Consider the following 17,614-nt stretch of genomic DNA (forward strand, 5'->3'; position numbering starts at 1 on the left):
ACTTGTAAATGGTGCAAGGACATTCTAAGCATTTTGTTTTCTAATGTTGAAGCCTCGTGTTGAAGACAGTTCTTCATGGTGGATGCAGAAGACAAAGCTCCAGGACCTTCGGCTGACTGATTTAGAAATCTGCTGCATCTGTAGCACGCCCAGCCTTCAGCCAAGATGTCCATGAAATCCAAAACCTATTTTCACTATAAAGAGCAATTTACAAATAAAAAAAAACACAACTGATGGCCAACAGTATTTAAGGCTTATATTCACAAACATGCATTGTCCTAAATCCCAAGAGTTTCAAAAATGAATTATTTAACAGTGGGACATATATGAAACATGGACTTAAAATCACTAAAAACTGAAAGCTCAGAGGCAGCAAAAATGTTTTAGAGGCCATTTACACATCAAGGTTCTGACTGCATACCATTCACAGGAATAAGTTTTTTTTTTTTTTATAGAAAATTTTATTCAACAGACAACATTTTCCAGCAAAAAGGCAATATACAGGTAGAGTTGTACACTGCTGCTAACAGGAGAGAAATTAAAAGGTCAGGAAAGAATGTAAAACAAATTTGAATGGCTGTAACCTATTTACCGCACTCAAACTAGACACATTTCTGTCCTTAGGCTTCAAAAAGGAGAAAAAGAAACCAAAAGAAAATAAATGAAAAAAAAAAAAATTAAAATTAAAAAAAGGGAAGAAATAAAACTACACACAAGAATATCAACATCAGTGAAAGACTAAGACTGAACCAACAAAGAACCTCCATGTGTTAATTTGTACATGTTCATTAAATATACAATTTTAACTTTAGGTCTGTAGATTTTGTACAAAGTTATCCTACTAAACACTAGTGAGCATGCCCTCTGTGCTCAAAGGTGATTAATGACAATGGTGTTTTTTTTTTGTTTTTTTTTTTAAATCTGCATCAACAACTATATATATACACACGCAGTTATACACAGATTTTGCCAGCTTTCGAGTGTCTTTCTAAACTTCAAACAAGCAGCGCTGTACATTTTGCTTGTTTCATGTACCTCTACTACCAGATCCACACATCTGCTTGTTTGATAAAACAGAAAGCCAAGTTTGAAGATATTGTGTGGTGGTAATTGACGTTTCCCTTCCCCAAAAAAGTGCCAACAATGTACACAATGAATTAGAGAGATTGCTATTTATTAAAGTGAGGGTTTCTGCATTTACAAATGCACAAGGATATCATTTAAAGGGAGGAAATTTGTTGTGAGTGTAAACATAAGAGTTACTAGCTGCGAGGATGGTGGAATAGGAATAACAGGGTTGGCGGGCAGCCAGCCATCTTATGCCTCATACAATATCTTCTATGAACAAATTGTGCCAATTTCTTTGATCTATTTATTCTTTCCCACATCCTACTTAATTCTGGCTTTACAGTTACCATAAAATATCTCATTGGCATTCAAGCTTTATAAAAACACCTTCATTTTCTTCAAAAAGGGCAGTCAATAGATACAGAGAAGCCAAACAGAACAGCCTCAACAAAATAAAATTACATCAGCAGCAAATCCTCTTGCTGTAGGCTTCTGATATAGTGCACGTGTACCAAAGTTCTAGCATTGTTAGAAATGTGCACACACACACACACACACACACACTTATTTTGTCCCTTGTCTTGGATAAACTCAGATACGGCGGGTCAGTTATGGATCTTAATTGCTTTCTCAAGGTATGTGTAGCGGCTTCTCTTTGGAGCTTTATTGAAGTGGTCAAGACCTAACCAAGGTCGAGGATGTGACATGTTACCTGTAGAGGATAAATCATTTATCAGTATAATCTACAGTGAGCCACAAATCATCAGTAACACATACATCACTATAAATTAAAATGTATACCATGTACTTGGCAAGCCAGGGAAAGTTTACTCTCAAAAACAGAAAAGGCTAAAAATGTTAAAGTAACAAATATAAGTGATTGGCGCTGAGAGAAGATGATGACACTGCAACACAATATTACAATGAAAAAGGTAAATATTAAAAACATGTATTAGAAACATATATTAAAAAAAGTCCATAAAGTCATAATTATGCACTAAATGGTGGCAGCTCCCCATAGAGTGAAGCAGGCTCTGTGGAGATGTAGGATGTGGATGTGAGCTCTCAGCAAGGGACGCCGTAACCAGCGTGGAACGCACGGGAGTCCAGACCAAGAGGACGACTAAAGGGGATGTGAGGACACATCAGGTGATGAGTTTCAAAGCTTCCGCTTTTTCTTTAGACCTGATAGGATGGTTGGGCAGTCACTCTTTTATAGGAGGTGGTATGAGCGGGATGGGGCGTGCTGAGCGCGGCCAATTTATAAAGTAAAATTCATAAGACAGCATGTGTGTATATATATATATATATATATATATATATAAAAATGTATGTATACCAGTAATCTTGACTATCTCTATAAAAATAGTCTCCAGGACTTCTCCAGAGCTTCCCCCATCCTCTGGATCTCTCTACCCAATTTATCAGACTAACGCCTACTCTGCTCACTTTTAGGCGATCTCTGAAAACCTCTCTCTTCAGGGAAGCCTATCCTGCCCTCAGCTAATAATGTAATCTTCTATTCCTCCTACCAGTCCATCCCCCACAGCTATTACCTTTTGTACCACTAGCCCCTCCCTCTTAGATTGTAAGCTCCAAGAAGCAGGGCCCTCCTAACCCTCTTGTATTGAACTGTATTGTGGCTGTATGGTCTCCCGTTATATTGTAAAGCACTGAGCAAACTGTTGGTGCTATATTAATAGATAATTACATACCAATACAAAGGATCATAAATGAAATGTATCGATCTATGAAATATATGAACATTAAATTGTATTCCAATTATTAAGTGGACAGTGCAAATTAAATTATATATGTAAAAAGATTATAAAATGAGTATGATTTAAAACTAGAAATAACACAATTATCTAAAAAGAAAAAAAAGAGAAAGAATTGGTAAAAAATTTATATTTTTTTTGTGTAAATGGAAATGAGGCTCAACTCAAATTTTAATTATATGAGCGTTAGTACATATGTAAACGCCTTTGAAAACTGGAAACAATTATTCAAAAGGTTAACAATATAAATAAATGTATTATAGAATAGTATGAACCTCAATCTCTTCATTTAAATCTTTGGGGACGAACGTGTCTAAAGTGTAAATCCAAAAGGTTCTTGCCTATATATATGATCATTGGAATCATTCAGCTGTTCAGTGTATCTCAGGTATGGAATTGATTATCCACACTTGAAGATCATGGATTGATTTCTGGTGGTACTCTGGGACACTGTTTTGGATTGCCATCCTGCACAAAACGTCGGTTCTCGGCGAACCTTTTTCGGAGTGTTCTTATGGTTTGGCGACGTATAACAAACCACAGGGACAGGAGTGGCAATATACCACATAAGTCGAAGAACAATTGTAAAACGAATTGATCGCAAAGGTTTTACCATTAGAATGGCAAGTTTTTTTTTTTACCATGGGGAACATGTGAACAGGTTAAACACAATGATTTGTTACATCGAAACATACCTAGCAGTGGAATTAAAGTAAGTTGTCTCAAAATGGTATTTTTAGGGAGTTTTAATTTTGCTAGGTGAGATTTTGTTCTTGACACTTGGTGCCCTTCTATAGGCAAATTTGGCATGGGACGGGATAGAAGATGTCAGATGTGGGTCCTGAGATAAAATAGACTGTTTTTTGAAAACGTTTTACATTTTTTGTGTGTGGAATGGTACTGGGTCACAAATCTAATAGTGGATTCCTGAACTCCTATTGGAGTAACTAGTTAATCTGTTAGATAAAAGGAATAAGCTTTATCAATTAGATAGAAATATCAAGAAATTTATTTTTAAGGGCAATACTTTGTAATCATCCAATCTTGTACAGTTCTGCCTCAGACAATAAAATTGGCTTTTGGGAACATTACAAACCCACCTAGGGTGATGACAACTGGAAAAATGGAAGAAGGAATTACCAGCCATGGGTTTATTGTAGTCTTTGGCAATAATGGTGGAATCCAAATTGGCAAGTTCCAAATCTAAGAAACAGGGTCTACCACAGAGGTGAACGCTAAACCAAAAGTGTTGGAATTGCAAAAACCAAAAAATCTTGTACTGAGAATTGAGGGCCATCCCAGATGATGAAATCATCGATATATCGACCATAGAAGACTAGGTGTTTAGTGAAAGGATTATTTTTAAAGATATGTTGATTTTCCCAAAGGTCCATTGTCAAATTGGCATAGCTAGGGGCAAAATTTGTTTGCATAGCTGTGCCTTGTGTTTGTAGATAATATTCACCATCAAAAAGAAAATTATGTTCCAAACAAAACTTAGTGGCAGTAAGTTGATTTGTTTGGTATTAAGGTGGGGATCATTCCTTATGAAGTGTGAAACCACGCGTAGGCCCACCTCATGAGAAATTGATGTGTACAACAAGCAAACATCTAATGATACTCATACATAGGAAGATTCCCAGGAGTAGGGCCTAAGAAGTTCTAACAGGCGAGTACCTTCTCAGAACATCTTTTGATAGCAACGTCTACCAACCATCCAAGAACAGTTTGGTGACAAACCATGCCTTTTCCATTATGATGGAGAATCTTGCCATAAGGCAACAGTGATAACTAAGTGGCTTGGGGAACAAAACATGGAAAATTTTGGGTCCGTGGCCAGGAAAGGTCCCCAGACCTTAAAACCCCCCCCCCCCCAAAAAAAAAAAAAAAAATTGAGAAACTACAAGCATTGATTATGCAAGAATGGGCTGCCAATCAGTCAGGATGTGGCCCAGAAGTTGATTGACAGAGTGCCAGGGCGAATTGCAGAGGTCTTTAAAAAGAAGAATCAACACTGCAAATATTGACTTTTTGCATAAACCTAATGTAATTGTCAATATAAGTTTTTGACACTTATGAAATGCTTGTAATTATACTTCAGTATACCATAGTAACATCTGACAAAAAGATCTAAAAACTACCATCTTCTACGATTTCCTTTTTTGAACGTACCAGCAGTGACTCTCCTAGGGGTAGGGGTCTTATTTCTGATCTTTATCACCAATCTTTGATCTGTCTTTTTCATACAACCCCTTTATACAGACAAAAATGGGAGGAGGATAGTGGTATCACTTTTTCAGATGAGGATTGGGATTCCATGGTGGATAACATAAGTAAGTGTTCTAGATCTCTCTTTGTTCGTGAGACGGCCCTTAAGGTTTTAACCAGATGGTATTATACCCCATCAAGACTACATGTATTGTTCCCACAAACGTCCCCCTTATGTTTCCAGGGCTGTGGCCTCACAGGTACTTTGGTTCATATATTTTGGGATTGCCCGACCATATCTTTGATTTGGTACAAGATATCTGAAGTGGCTACCTCACTGGCGGGTACCCCGGTACGACTGTCTATACAGACCTGTCTATTGGGGGCTCATATCCCAGGCGTCTCTGATGCCATTATGATTGATACATACTATATGTATTGCCACTATAAGGGTCTATTGCCTTACATTGGAGGTCCAATGCTGTACCCTTGGCCTCCGTTTTACACAGAATTGACGCTGTAATGCTTATGGAACGCATTCATTATACCCTACTGGATAAGATGCACTTATCTGATAAAAAAATGGGAGTCATGGAGGGATTATAGACATTTATTGCATGATTAACAACATTTCCAGTGAAAGTGGTCTGGCATATACTGTTGACAGATGTATCATTCAACCTACCTTATTAACGTATTTCATGTACTTGCAATCTACTCTTTTCTATTTCTTCTCTTTCTTACATTAATATACTTTTCTGTATTGTACTTTTCAAAAGTACCTTGTTTTTGCTGTAAATATCATTTGAAAATGTACTGTTTTACAATCTACTTTTATACAATAACACCGTTTGTAAACAAAAAAAGATCTAAAAACACTGAAGCAACAGACTTTGTGAAAATTAGTGTTTGTGTAATTATCAAAACTTTTGGTCACAGCTGTATACAACACTGTTGGGATATAGACATGTGCCGCTTTCAGCGCAAAAGAGCTGTTTACAAAGTGGCCCATGTGCTGGGCACCAAGACTTCCAGCACTGATCAGTCTCCTCAAACTACTAGTTTCATTCACTGGTAGCATGGATAAGTAGCAGTCACATGACAACTGCACAAAAACTTTTTAAATATCACTTTTATAAGGAAACTAAAAGGGAAACTACTGGCTCAAATAGCACTACTTAAAAAGGACATTTCTACTACTACTTCTATCTACTTTAAGCATCGGCTATAAAATTAAAAATTTTGTAATAAGCATTGGCCAGCTGGTTCCAATGATACTGTGGTTTACCCAACTGAGCAGTACTGGATACAATTTGAATTGTTGTAATGTGGTATTTCTCAACTTGCGTCCCCCAAGCACTCCCAACAAGTCATCATTTTAAGAAATGTAATCAGCATATTCAACTCTGTATTTTAGGGAATCCAACAGCTTAAATAAAACAATATTGCACTGCTACAGCATCCATCTAAACATGTTTTGGGTAGTTCCAATGAGGGAGAAAGGCTATGCTTCTTCTTCAAATAACATGCTCAGTGTGATGTATATTGAAGCATCTTGGGTGGGGGGGGGGGGGGTCAATCACAGTTAGTGAGCCAATGAGGAGAGAGGGGGGCAGGGCCAAGCCACGTCTCCGTGTGTGAATGGATACACAGAGCAGTGGGTGCTCTGTGGGGGCACCCGCTGCTTGCTGTGGGGGCACCCGACAAGAGGGAGGGGCCAGGAGAGCCTGTGAGGGACCGGAGAAGAGGAGGATCCGGGCTGCTCTGTGCAAAACCCCTGCACACAGTAGGCAAGTATGTTTGTTATTTTACAAAAAAAAAAAAAAAATGAACCTTTAGAATTCCTGTAAGTTTTGACATTGAAAACTCATGTAGTTTTTGAAGATATTATCCTTTGATAGATGCTTTTTGTGTCTTACATTATGTTTATACACGATTGAAGCACAATGTGTATATCACAGTCTTTGATACCTTTGCTGTAGTGTACTTGATCTTGAGATTTTATGCACTGAAATATTCACCTTTGTATTTGCAGAGATTTTATTTTCACACTCTATACAGCACAATTTTTTTTCTACTCTACATGAACCCTTGACTTCCAGAATAGACCTAGATGTCTCCTCTTGGCTTGGGAACAGTGAGCAGGTTGGTTTAGAACCTTATTGGGGCAGATGCGATGACCTCATGGGACAGCATTCTTTCAGAAACTGGGAAAACCAGTCTTTTTTGTGGATCTAAAGGTTCAGTGCATGAAGTGGAGACTCAAGGGAATAGCTGCAGGACACCATACCATGCTGCAGACATAGTCTTCAAAGACTGCCTGAGTCGAAAGCAGCTGTGAAGGCATTCGCTCATCAATGCAACTGGGGATGCTCTTGCACAGTGAAGATCTGGGAGGTCCAGTTCTTTTTACAGAATTTGCTTAGAGCCCAAGGCTGGTTGCTTACAAAAAGGAACAATTTTTCTATTTTAAAGGCAAAACTGGTTTCTGACCTGCCACTTTTGACTTCTAAAGGGGTAAGAGCGTGCTTTTCCCCAGTCACCTTCTTGATGAAGGCAACCAAGGATGGTCCAAGTAAGTATACACCCTCAAACGGCAGCCTCTTAGTTTGCTTCTTGCAAATATGTCCTGCCAACCAACACTTGAGCCATAGGATTCTTTTCATTTAGACAGACACAGTGCCCACCCGTGAAAGCAGCCTTATGCAGTCTATCAATGAATCCATAGAGAAATTCAAGGCTCTCTGAAAGTCTTCAAGGAACTGCCAATATCCTCAGGGTCCAATTCTCTAGAACAGAGCATGGTTTCACCCAGATTTTAAAGGCTTGGCAAACTCCCACCACAGGCCACAGACCTGCTCCTACCAAAGAGAAGGATACCTTAAAGAGTGCTTCTAACCTATTAAAATTACTCTTGATAGAGAAAATGGAGGGCTGTGCCCCTGAAATGGTGGAAATACCAGAAAAAGGCAGGTATACAAAACTAGTCAATCTCTGAAGGAACCTGGGGAAGAAGGAATGTTCTCAATGCATCTATTTTACGATATGTTGCACTGCAAAGCAGGTGGCAATGTAGTCCAGAGTACAAGGCCAAACTTTAATACCCACGGACCAGCTGCTGGTAGTAGGTAGAGGTTTAGGCAGCAGGTGGTTACCAAGTCACTACAGGTGGGCAGCAGGGAATAAAAGATAAATCCATGTGTCACATGCAGTCAGGAGAGTCTGCAGAAAGGTGCTTCCTCTATGCTGAAAAGCGGAAAGGAAGCCACAAATCATGCACATGTGACACTCCACTCAGCAGATGACATTAATCTTCAGTATCTCAGCATTAACCCCTTCCGTAGGAAACTGAAAGAAGGTGGGGGGATTTGTAAATGGTGATTAAAAGCCTTAGTAGCAAACAGCTTCTGATGGTTCAACCCACATGGTCTGCTCACAAAAGTGAATCTTCAGCGATGGGATTACATCTGAGGTTTTGAAATGGATCTGGACCTGGCAAACACTCCATGGCTAACATAGTGCACTCTAGTCTGGAATGTACCACAACACAGAGCCTAGGGTCAAAGGTCACATTCCTGGATAGGTCTGCAATCATCTAGTCCAGAAGGGTCCAGGTATGGCTTCCAAAGTTAGCGCTAAGGTGCTGCCAGTCTGGATAAGTGAATACCAGCTTAGCAACTTTTGTTGAAGAGGGAAAAAAAAAGCAAAAAAATTTAAAAAAAAAGGGGGTGAAAAACAAAAATGAAAAGGTTAGGGTTTTCTTGGAGCAGTGAAAAACATCAATTCTCCTAGGGCGTTTGAAAAAACTGATGCATGCTGGGAGTAGGCAGGGTTATACCAGACTGGTCAATGTTTTTCAGTTTGCCACTCTTAAAATGCTTCTGTAGAGAACAGTATAAACCAAAAGTCAGAATTTTGTGTCCTTCAAGTTAAGACAAAAACAACACTTTGGAAGTTGAAAAATTACTATTCCTTTGGTAAATAAAGCTAACTTGGATGCCATTCTTGCTGAAATTGTTCCTCAAAGATGGGTATATTTAAGAAAACCTAAAAAATGAATCAAGAAAAACTCCAATATGAAGGTTACTACTCACCAGGCTGGGGCTCAAAGTCTTTCAAATTCACTTCATAGTCCTCTTCGTTTATGTACTGATGCCGACCCATCATTACAATAGCAAACTTGAACTGCAACCAGAAATGGATATAAGATATACAGTTGTAGTTCCATATAACCACATACTTTTGCACACTGTTGATCTGTTTTTAATAACATTTTATCTTTTTTTTTTAACTTTATTTTGAAGTGCAGGAGGCTTTGGTTGTCTTAAGACACTGATGTTTTTGTGTTACACAACCTTCTAAATATGCTAGGTTCTCTGTCTTTTTATGTTAATTCATAGAACAGTGCCAGAGCTGGTACAACACACCTTACATGTTACAAGATTTTAGACAGATCGAGCTCTCTTTTGGTGTTAATAGCCACAGCGTTTTTTCCTTTTATTTTAACTACTTCCCACCCAAGTCAATTCTGACATTTCTCTCCAATATTTATTTATTTCAGGTACTTATATAGCACCATCTATTTACGCAGCGCTTTACATATATATTGTACATTCACACCAGTCCCTAACCCTCAAGCGGCGTACAATCTAAGGTCTTTAACTCACATTCATATACAGGGGCCAATTTAGACAGGATCCAATTAACCTACCAGCATGTCTTTCGAGTGTGGAAGGAAACCGGAGTACCGGGAGGAAACCCACGCAGGCACAGGGAGAACATGCAAACTCCAGACAGGAGGTGCCGTGGCTGGGATTCGAACCAACGACCCTAGTACTGCCAGGAGGAAGTGCTAACCATTTAGCCACTGTACTGCCCATGAGCACAACATGTAAAAATCATAATTTTTTTGTTAGAAAATTACTTAGAATGCCGAAACACACACAGTTAGGTATATATATATTTGCACACAGGCACAAATTTTATATTTTTCAGGTATTTACCAAAACATATTCAAGCTATAGTTATACAGTCAGGTCCATAAATATTGGGACATCGACACAATTCTTACATTTTTGGCTCTATGCACCACCACAATGGATTTGAAATGAAACGAACAAGATGTGCTTTAACTGCAGACTGTCAGCTTTAATTTTAGGGTATTTACATCCAAATCAGGTGAACGGTGTAGGAATTACAACAGTTTGCATATGTGCCTCCCACTTGTTAAGGGACCAAAAGTAATGGGACAGAATAATAATCATAAATCAAACTTTCACTTTTTAAATACTTGGTTGCAAATCCTTTGCAGTCAATTACAGCCTGAAGTCTGGAACACATAGACATCACCAGACGCTGGGTTTCATCCCTGGTGATACTCTGCCAGGCCTCTACTGCAACTGTCTTCAGTTCCTGCTTGTTCTTGGGGCATTTTCCCTTCAGTTTTGTCTTCAGCAAGTGAAATGCATGCTCAATCGGATCCAGGTCAGGTGATTGACTTGGCCATTGCATAACATTCCACTTCTTTCCCTTAAAAAACTCCTTGGTTGCTTTTGCAGTATGCTTTGGGTTATTGTGCATCTGCACTGTGAAGCGGTGTCCAGTGAGTTCTGAAGCATTTGGCTGAATATGAGCAGATCATATTGCCTGAAACACTTCAGAATTCATCCTGCTGCTTTTGTCAGCAGTCACATCATCAATAAATACAAGAGAACCAGTTCCATTGGCAGCCATACATGCCCACGCCATGACACTACCACCACCATGCTTCACTAATGAGGTGGTATGCTTAGGATCATGAGCAGTTCCTTTCCTTCTCCATATTCTTTTCATCACTCTGGTACAAGTTGATCTTGGTCTCATCTGTCCATAGGATGTTGTTCCAGAACTGTGAAGGCTTTTTTAGATGTCGCTTGGCAAACTCTAATCTTCCTGTTTTTGAGGCTCACCAATGGTTTACATCTTGTGGTGAACCCTCTGTATTCACTCTGGTGAAGTCTTCTCTTGATTGTTGACTTTGACACACTGACACACATACACCTACCTCCTGGAGAGTGTTCTTTATATGGCCAACTGTTGTGAAGGGTGTTTTCTTCACCAGGGAAAGAATTCTTCGGTCATCCACCACAGTTGTTTTCCGTGGTCTTCCGGGTCTTTTGGTGTTGCTGAGCTCACCGGTGCGTTCCTTCTTTTTAAGAATGTTCCAAACAGTTGTTTTGGCCACGCCTAATGTTTTTGCTTTCTCTCTCATGGGTTTGTTTTGTTTTTTCAGCCTAATGATGGCTTGTTTCACTGATAGTGACAGCTTTTTGGATCTCATCTTGAGAGTTGACAGCAACAGATTCCAAATGCAAATAGCACACTTGAAATGAACTCTGGACCTTTTATCTGCTCATTGTAATTGGGTTAATGAGGGAATAACACAGCTGGCCATGGAACAGCTGAGAAGCCAATTGTCCCATTACTTTTGTTCCTTAACAAGTGGGAGGCACATATGCAAACTGTTGTAATTCCTACACCGTTCACCTGATTTGGATGTAAATACCCTCAAAATAAAGCTGACAGTCTGCAGTTAAAGCACATCTTGTTCGTTTCATTTTAAATCCATTGTGGTGGTGTATAGAGCCAAAAATGTTAGAATTGTGTCGATGTCCCAATATTTATGGACCTGACTGTATAATGGATATGGGCTGAAAGTGCACACTCTCGGGTTTAATTTGTGGGTATTTACATCCAAATTGGAGGAAAGGTTTAGGAATTACAGCTCTTAAAAGTAGCCACCCCCCCTTTTTCAAGGGACCAAAGGTAATTGGACAATTGAATCAAAAGCTGTTTCATGGCCGGGTGTCAGCTACTTCTTCGGTATTTCTTCATCAATTAAGCAGGTAACAGGTCTGGAGATTATTCAAAGTGTGGCATTTGCATTTGGAATCTATTGCTGTGAACCTACATCATGCGTTCTAAGGAGCTGTCCATGCCAGTGAAACAGGCCATTGAAAGGTTTCAAAAACTAAATCCATCAGAGAGATAGCAGCAACATTAGGGGTGGCCAAATCAACAGTTTGGTACATTCTGAGGAAAGAACGCACTTGTGAGCTCAGCAACATAAAAAGGCATGGAAGTTCACGGAAGACAACAAAGGTGGATGATTGCAGGATCCTCTCTTTGGTAAAGAAAGACCCATTCACAACATCTAGACAAGTGAAGGACACTCTCCAGGAGGTGAGTGTATCATTGTCAGTCTACAATCAAGAGAAGATTTCACGAGAGCAAATACAGAGGGCTCACCACAAGGTGCAAACCATTCATAAGCCTGAAGAATAGAAAAGCCAAATTAGACTTTGCCAAAAAACATCTAAAAAAGCCAGACCAGCTCATGATCCAAAGCACACGTCATCTGTAAAACATGGAGGCAGTGTGATGGCATGCATGGCTTCCAGTGGCACTGGGACATTGGTGTTTATTGATGATGTGACAGAAGACAAAAGCAGCTTGATGAATTCTGCAGTGTTTAGAGATATACTGTCTGCCCAAATTCAGCCAAATGCAGCAAAGTTGATTGGACGGCGCTTCACAGTACAGATGGACAATGATCCAAAACACACTGAAAAAGCAACCCAGGAGCTTTTGAAGGAAAAGAAGTGTAATATTCTGCAATGGCCAAGTCAGTCAGCTGATCTCAACCTAGTTGGGCATGAATTTCACTTGCTGAAGGCAAAACTAAAGGCAGAAAGACCCACAAAAAACAACCGAGGACAGCTGTAGTTAGAGCCTGGCAAAGAATCAGAAAGGAGGAAACCCAGTCTTTGGTAGTGTCCATGGGCTACAGACTTCAGGCAGTCATTGCTAGTAAAGGATTCTCAACAAAATATTAAAAAATGATATATTTATGATTATATTCAATTGTTCAATTACTTTTGGTCCCTTGAAAAAAGGGGGGATGGCTACTCTTAAGAGTTGTAATTCCTAAACCCTTCCCCCAATTTGGATGTACATACCCTCAAATTAAACCTATAATGGATATGGCCTGAAAGTGCGCACACTCAGAACTATAGCTTGACTATGTTTCGGTAAATACCTGAAAAAAAAAACTAAAATTGTGCCTGTGTCCAAATATATATAGGTGTGTGTGTGTGTCCAACATGTCACGCTCTAAAATTGTGTACGCCGGTTCCGGTTGAACGGTGCCAAACGTAAAATCTCTAGTTGGCGTTTTAAAAGCCTTTACAGGTTACCAGTTTAGAATTACACAGGAGGTCTAGTTATTGCTCTCGCTCTGACGTTCACCATGATACCTCACTTGTGGTGTGAACGCGGTTTACGCATAAGTGCGGGACTGATGCGTACATTCACCTTTACACGAGTATGTGGTATGGGCTGATTTAAAAAAAAAAAAAAATTATTTTACTATTTTTTTTTTTTTTACACTTTCTTTTTTAAATCACTTTTATTGCTGTCACAAGAAATGTAAACATCCCTTGTGATAACAATCAGCAGTGACAGGTCCTTTTTACCAAGACACCTGTGATTTATTAGACCCAGATGTCTCCTTTGCCCTTAACAGCACTTAATTTGCACTAGTAGGTAATAGCCAGTAAACAGAAGACAGAAACCAGAAGTGACAAAATACTCAATGCTTCAGTTTTCTAATTCCATAGAGATGGACAGGGAAGATCCAGCCCCCGATCACCTCTATTGTAAGCCAGCGGAAGCACCAGCTTCACTGCCAGACTCCCTGTGGGGACAGGAGAGCCCAGAGAGGCACTGGAGGGCAGCAGGAGGGACGACCCCTCCAGCCACTTGTAAAAGCAATCCAGCAGCTAATTAGCCACTAGGATGGCATTTACATCAAAAAGAATCGCCCAGCCCTAAAAAAAAATACCGGGATGATGCATGTAGCTACAAGATTCATCCTGGCATAACCACTGAAAGTCCAGGATGTCATATGATGGCCTACAGCAGGAAGATTATTTATATATATATATATATATATATATATATATATATAAAAGACCGAAAATTTAGCAAAAATTTATGATTTTCTGACTGCCTAACATTACTTCAGGCCCTAAAATGCAGGGACAACACAAACACCCCCAAAATGACCCTTTTTTTGGAAAGTGGATACCCCAGGGTGTTTGGGGTGAGGCATGGTATTTTGGATTTTTGCCCACAATTTTCTGGATGCTTAGACATGAAGGTGTTGGGGTGCTTAAGGACCCTCTGCCAAGCCTGCTGTTTGTATATGCAGTACCTATTTTGACTGTGGTCTTCAGGGTCAGCTGCTGCTATAGGGTACATGGGTACACACAGCTATTGAGCCATGATAAGAGTATGCATGGCTGGGGGACTCTCGCGAGGGTGGGCACTGTGGGCAGTATGATTGTGGTGCTGGCATCATTGGTGCCTGTTGCAGGGTTTGGAATGAGCACAATCAGCAGCCATTACACATTTCTACTTCTTATACCTGATTAGTTTACAGTAAACAGAAGGCACAAGCCACTCTGGTTGACACTTTTTTATATTGTTTTTCTATTTAGAAGTATGCAACAGTTACAATGAAACATGGAGGCGCGTTAGCCTGAATCGTAACAATAGTGGTTTAACCAAAAAGCAAATACAAAACTCGCCATATAAATAAAAACACTGGATAACTACAGAAACACCATTAAATTGCCATAGCAGAGGGAAGTCTACTGAGATATTAGTTGCACTGGAACTGCACATACCAGATTTTCTGATGTTCTGGGAAAAAGAGCAGAGGAGAAAAGAAAAAGACAGGAATAGTAAAAGAGGGTGGGTGGAAACCAGCTAGCACATATTGCCCATGGCTCATGCGGAAATTATATATATTAAACATATTGGAGGTATTAGTCTGAGAAGAAAAAGAGGTCCCAAAAAATTATCTGGATTTATGTTCCTCAGATTTGTCTCTGATCTCAGAACTCAAATTCTCCATCTGTTCGATATTCACCCTGGCGAACCATTGAGTCACAGTCGGGGCTGCCTGTTGCTTCTACTGAGATGGGATACATGCACGTGCAATGTTGAGAAGATGCTTAAGGACAGATTTATGGTAGCGGTTTCCCGATATAGGAGTAAGGTTAAGGAGGACTGCTGCTGGGTTATTGTGTAGAGATATGGCCGTAAATTTGTGTACGAGTTGGAGCACTGGTTGCCAGAAGGACTCAAGTTTGGGGCAATTCCAAAAAATGTGAAGGATAGTGCCCGGGTGTTGTTCACAATGCCAGTCCGATGGGGAAAAGTCGATGGGGTTCTGTACCATCGGGTAATGAGTTTATATGAAGACTCTAGGTAAGTGCTGCAAAGGCGAGACCTATGCGCAAATAGGAGAATGCGATCCTTCTGGGGTACGGTAAAACACGTGTAAGTCCCGTTCCCATTTTGCCAAGAAAGGGGGATCAGCAGACGCATGGAGGTCTGATAGTATTTTATAGCAGGTCAACATGGTGCCACGAGTCGGGCCATCTTGTAGGCACAGTTCTTCGAAGGAGAGAAGCCTACTAGGGAAGAGCTCCGGCCTAGGTGAAGCACCTAACAAATGGGAGAGCGGAAGGGCTCTCCAATAGTCTAGAGTTATGGGGGGTCTGTCCACCAAATAGTGACCGAGCAGGAATCCACGTGGGAGGATGAAAGAAAATGAGAGGCACGAAGTAGACATTTCGAGGTCGGTCTTAAAAAGTTTGGGTCTGTGAGGCCCGGGGAAAAGACTGGGTGGCCAATAACTGGTGTCAGTGGTGAAGGGAAGCCGAATATGGAAGATAGACGAAAAAATCTGTCCATCTCTCCTAGTGTGGTGTAATGAGCGGGTGTGAGACTAAGCAGGTAATGTGCATCTTGCTCGCCCAGGGTAACTCTGCTAGTGGAGCTTGGGCCATCTCCCTCTCCAGTCCCACCCATACAGTGAAGGTAATGAGTATTTGATCCCTTGCTGATATTGAATGGTAGATGTATTGTAACACAGAGACAGAACAGCAACAAAAAATTCAAAAGAAATGCATGTCTAACAAATGATACACTGATTTGCATGTTCATGAGGGAAATAAGTATTTGATCGCCTATCATTCAGCAGGATTTCTGGCTACCAGGTAACAAGCTGAGATTAGAAGCAGTCTCTTAAAGGGAGTGCTGCTAATCTCATTTTGTTACTTGCATAAAAAACACCTGTCCACAGGAGTAATCAAACAATTAGATTCCAAACTCTCCACCATGGCAAAGGCCAAAGAGCTGTCCAAGGATGTCAGGGACAAGATGGTACACCTACACAAGGCTTGGGTGGGCAACCAAACTAACGCCAAGCAGCTTGGTGAGAAGGTGACAACAGCTGGTGCAATCATTCACAAATGGAAAAAACACAAAACAACTATCAGTCTCCATAGGTCTGGTGCACCATGCAAGATCTCACCTTGTGGAGTGTCAATGATCATGACAACAATGAGGAATCATCTCAGAACTACATGTGAGGATTTTGTCAATGATCTCCAGGCAGCTGGGACCACAGTCACCAAGAAAACACTTGGTAACACACTACGCTGACAAGGATTGAAATCCTGCAGTGCCCACAAGGTCCCTCTGCTCAAGAAAGCACATGTCCAGGCACGTCTGAAGTTTGCCACTGAACATCTCAATGATGCAGAGGAAGACTGGTTGAAAGTGTTGTGGTCATATGAGACCAAAATCGAGCTCTCTGGCATCAACTCAACTCGCCGTGTTTGGAGGTAGAGGAATGCTGCCTATGACCCCAAGAACACCATCCCAACTGTCAAACATGGTGGTGGAAACATTCTGCTTTGGGGTGTTTTTCTGCTAAGGGGCAGGACAACTGCACCACATCAAAGGGACGATGGACAGGGCAATGTCCCGTCAAATCTTGGGTGAGAACCTTCTTCCCTCAGCCAGGGCATTGAAAATAAGTCGTGGATGGGTGTTCCAGCATGACAATGACTGAAACCACACGGCCAAAGCAACAAAGGAGTGGCTCAAGAAGAAGCACATTAAGATCCTGGAGTGGCCTAGCCAGTCTACAGACCTTAATCCGATTGAAAATCTGTGGAAGGAGCTGGAAGTTCGAGTTGCCAAACGTCAGCCACCAAAGCCTAATGACTTGGAGAGGATCTGCTAAGGGGAGTGGGCCAAAATCCCTCCTGGAGTGTGTGCAAACCTGGTGGCCAACTACAGGAAAACGTCTGACCTCTGTGATTGCCAACAAGGGATTTGCCACCAAGTACTAGGTCATGTTTTGTGAAGAGAGTCAAATACTTATTTCCCTCATGAACATGCAAATCAGTGCATAATTTGTTAAACATGCATTTCTTTTGAATTTTTTTCTGGCCATTCTGTGTTACAATACACCTACTATTCGATTTTTAGACTGATCATTTCTTTGTGAGTGGGCAAACATTCAAAATCAGCAGGGGATCAATACTTCTTTCCTTCACTGTAGTTTCATATCCCCATGTCTGCACCAATGAAACACCCGTGTGATGTGAAGAGCCGTGCAATACAGGGCTGGATCGGGGAAGCCCATGCCCCCTTTGAGC

The 17,614-nt window shown here is 40.6% G+C and overlaps 1 protein-coding gene across 4 annotated transcripts in view; it reads right to left on the minus strand.

Annotated features, from left to right (window-relative positions):
• Positions 1 to 437: 437 nt before the first annotated feature.
• Positions 438 to 17,614, minus strand: part of USP7 (ubiquitin specific peptidase 7) — a 264,238-nt gene continuing 247,061 nt past the window's right edge. For all 4 annotated transcript variants that reach the window (XM_089692216.1, XM_089692212.1, XM_089692209.1 and 1 more), the window contains 2 exons: positions 9,149 to 9,239; positions 438 to 1,780 (listed from right to left, as the gene is read on the minus strand). In XM_089692216.1, the coding sequence (XP_089548342.1) occupies positions 1,674 to 1,780; positions 9,149 to 9,239 (198 nt within the window). In that variant the 3' untranslated portion in view covers positions 438 to 1,673. The remainder of the gene's footprint in view (positions 1,781 to 9,148; positions 9,240 to 17,614) is intronic.

Source organism: Staurois parvus, unplaced genomic scaffold (assembly GCF_062004578.1).
Source record: "Staurois parvus isolate SC_StPar_1 unplaced genomic scaffold, SC_StPar_1.0 ptg000022l, whole genome shotgun sequence".
Taxonomy (NCBI): Eukaryota; Metazoa; Chordata; class Amphibia; order Anura; family Ranidae; genus Staurois; species Staurois parvus.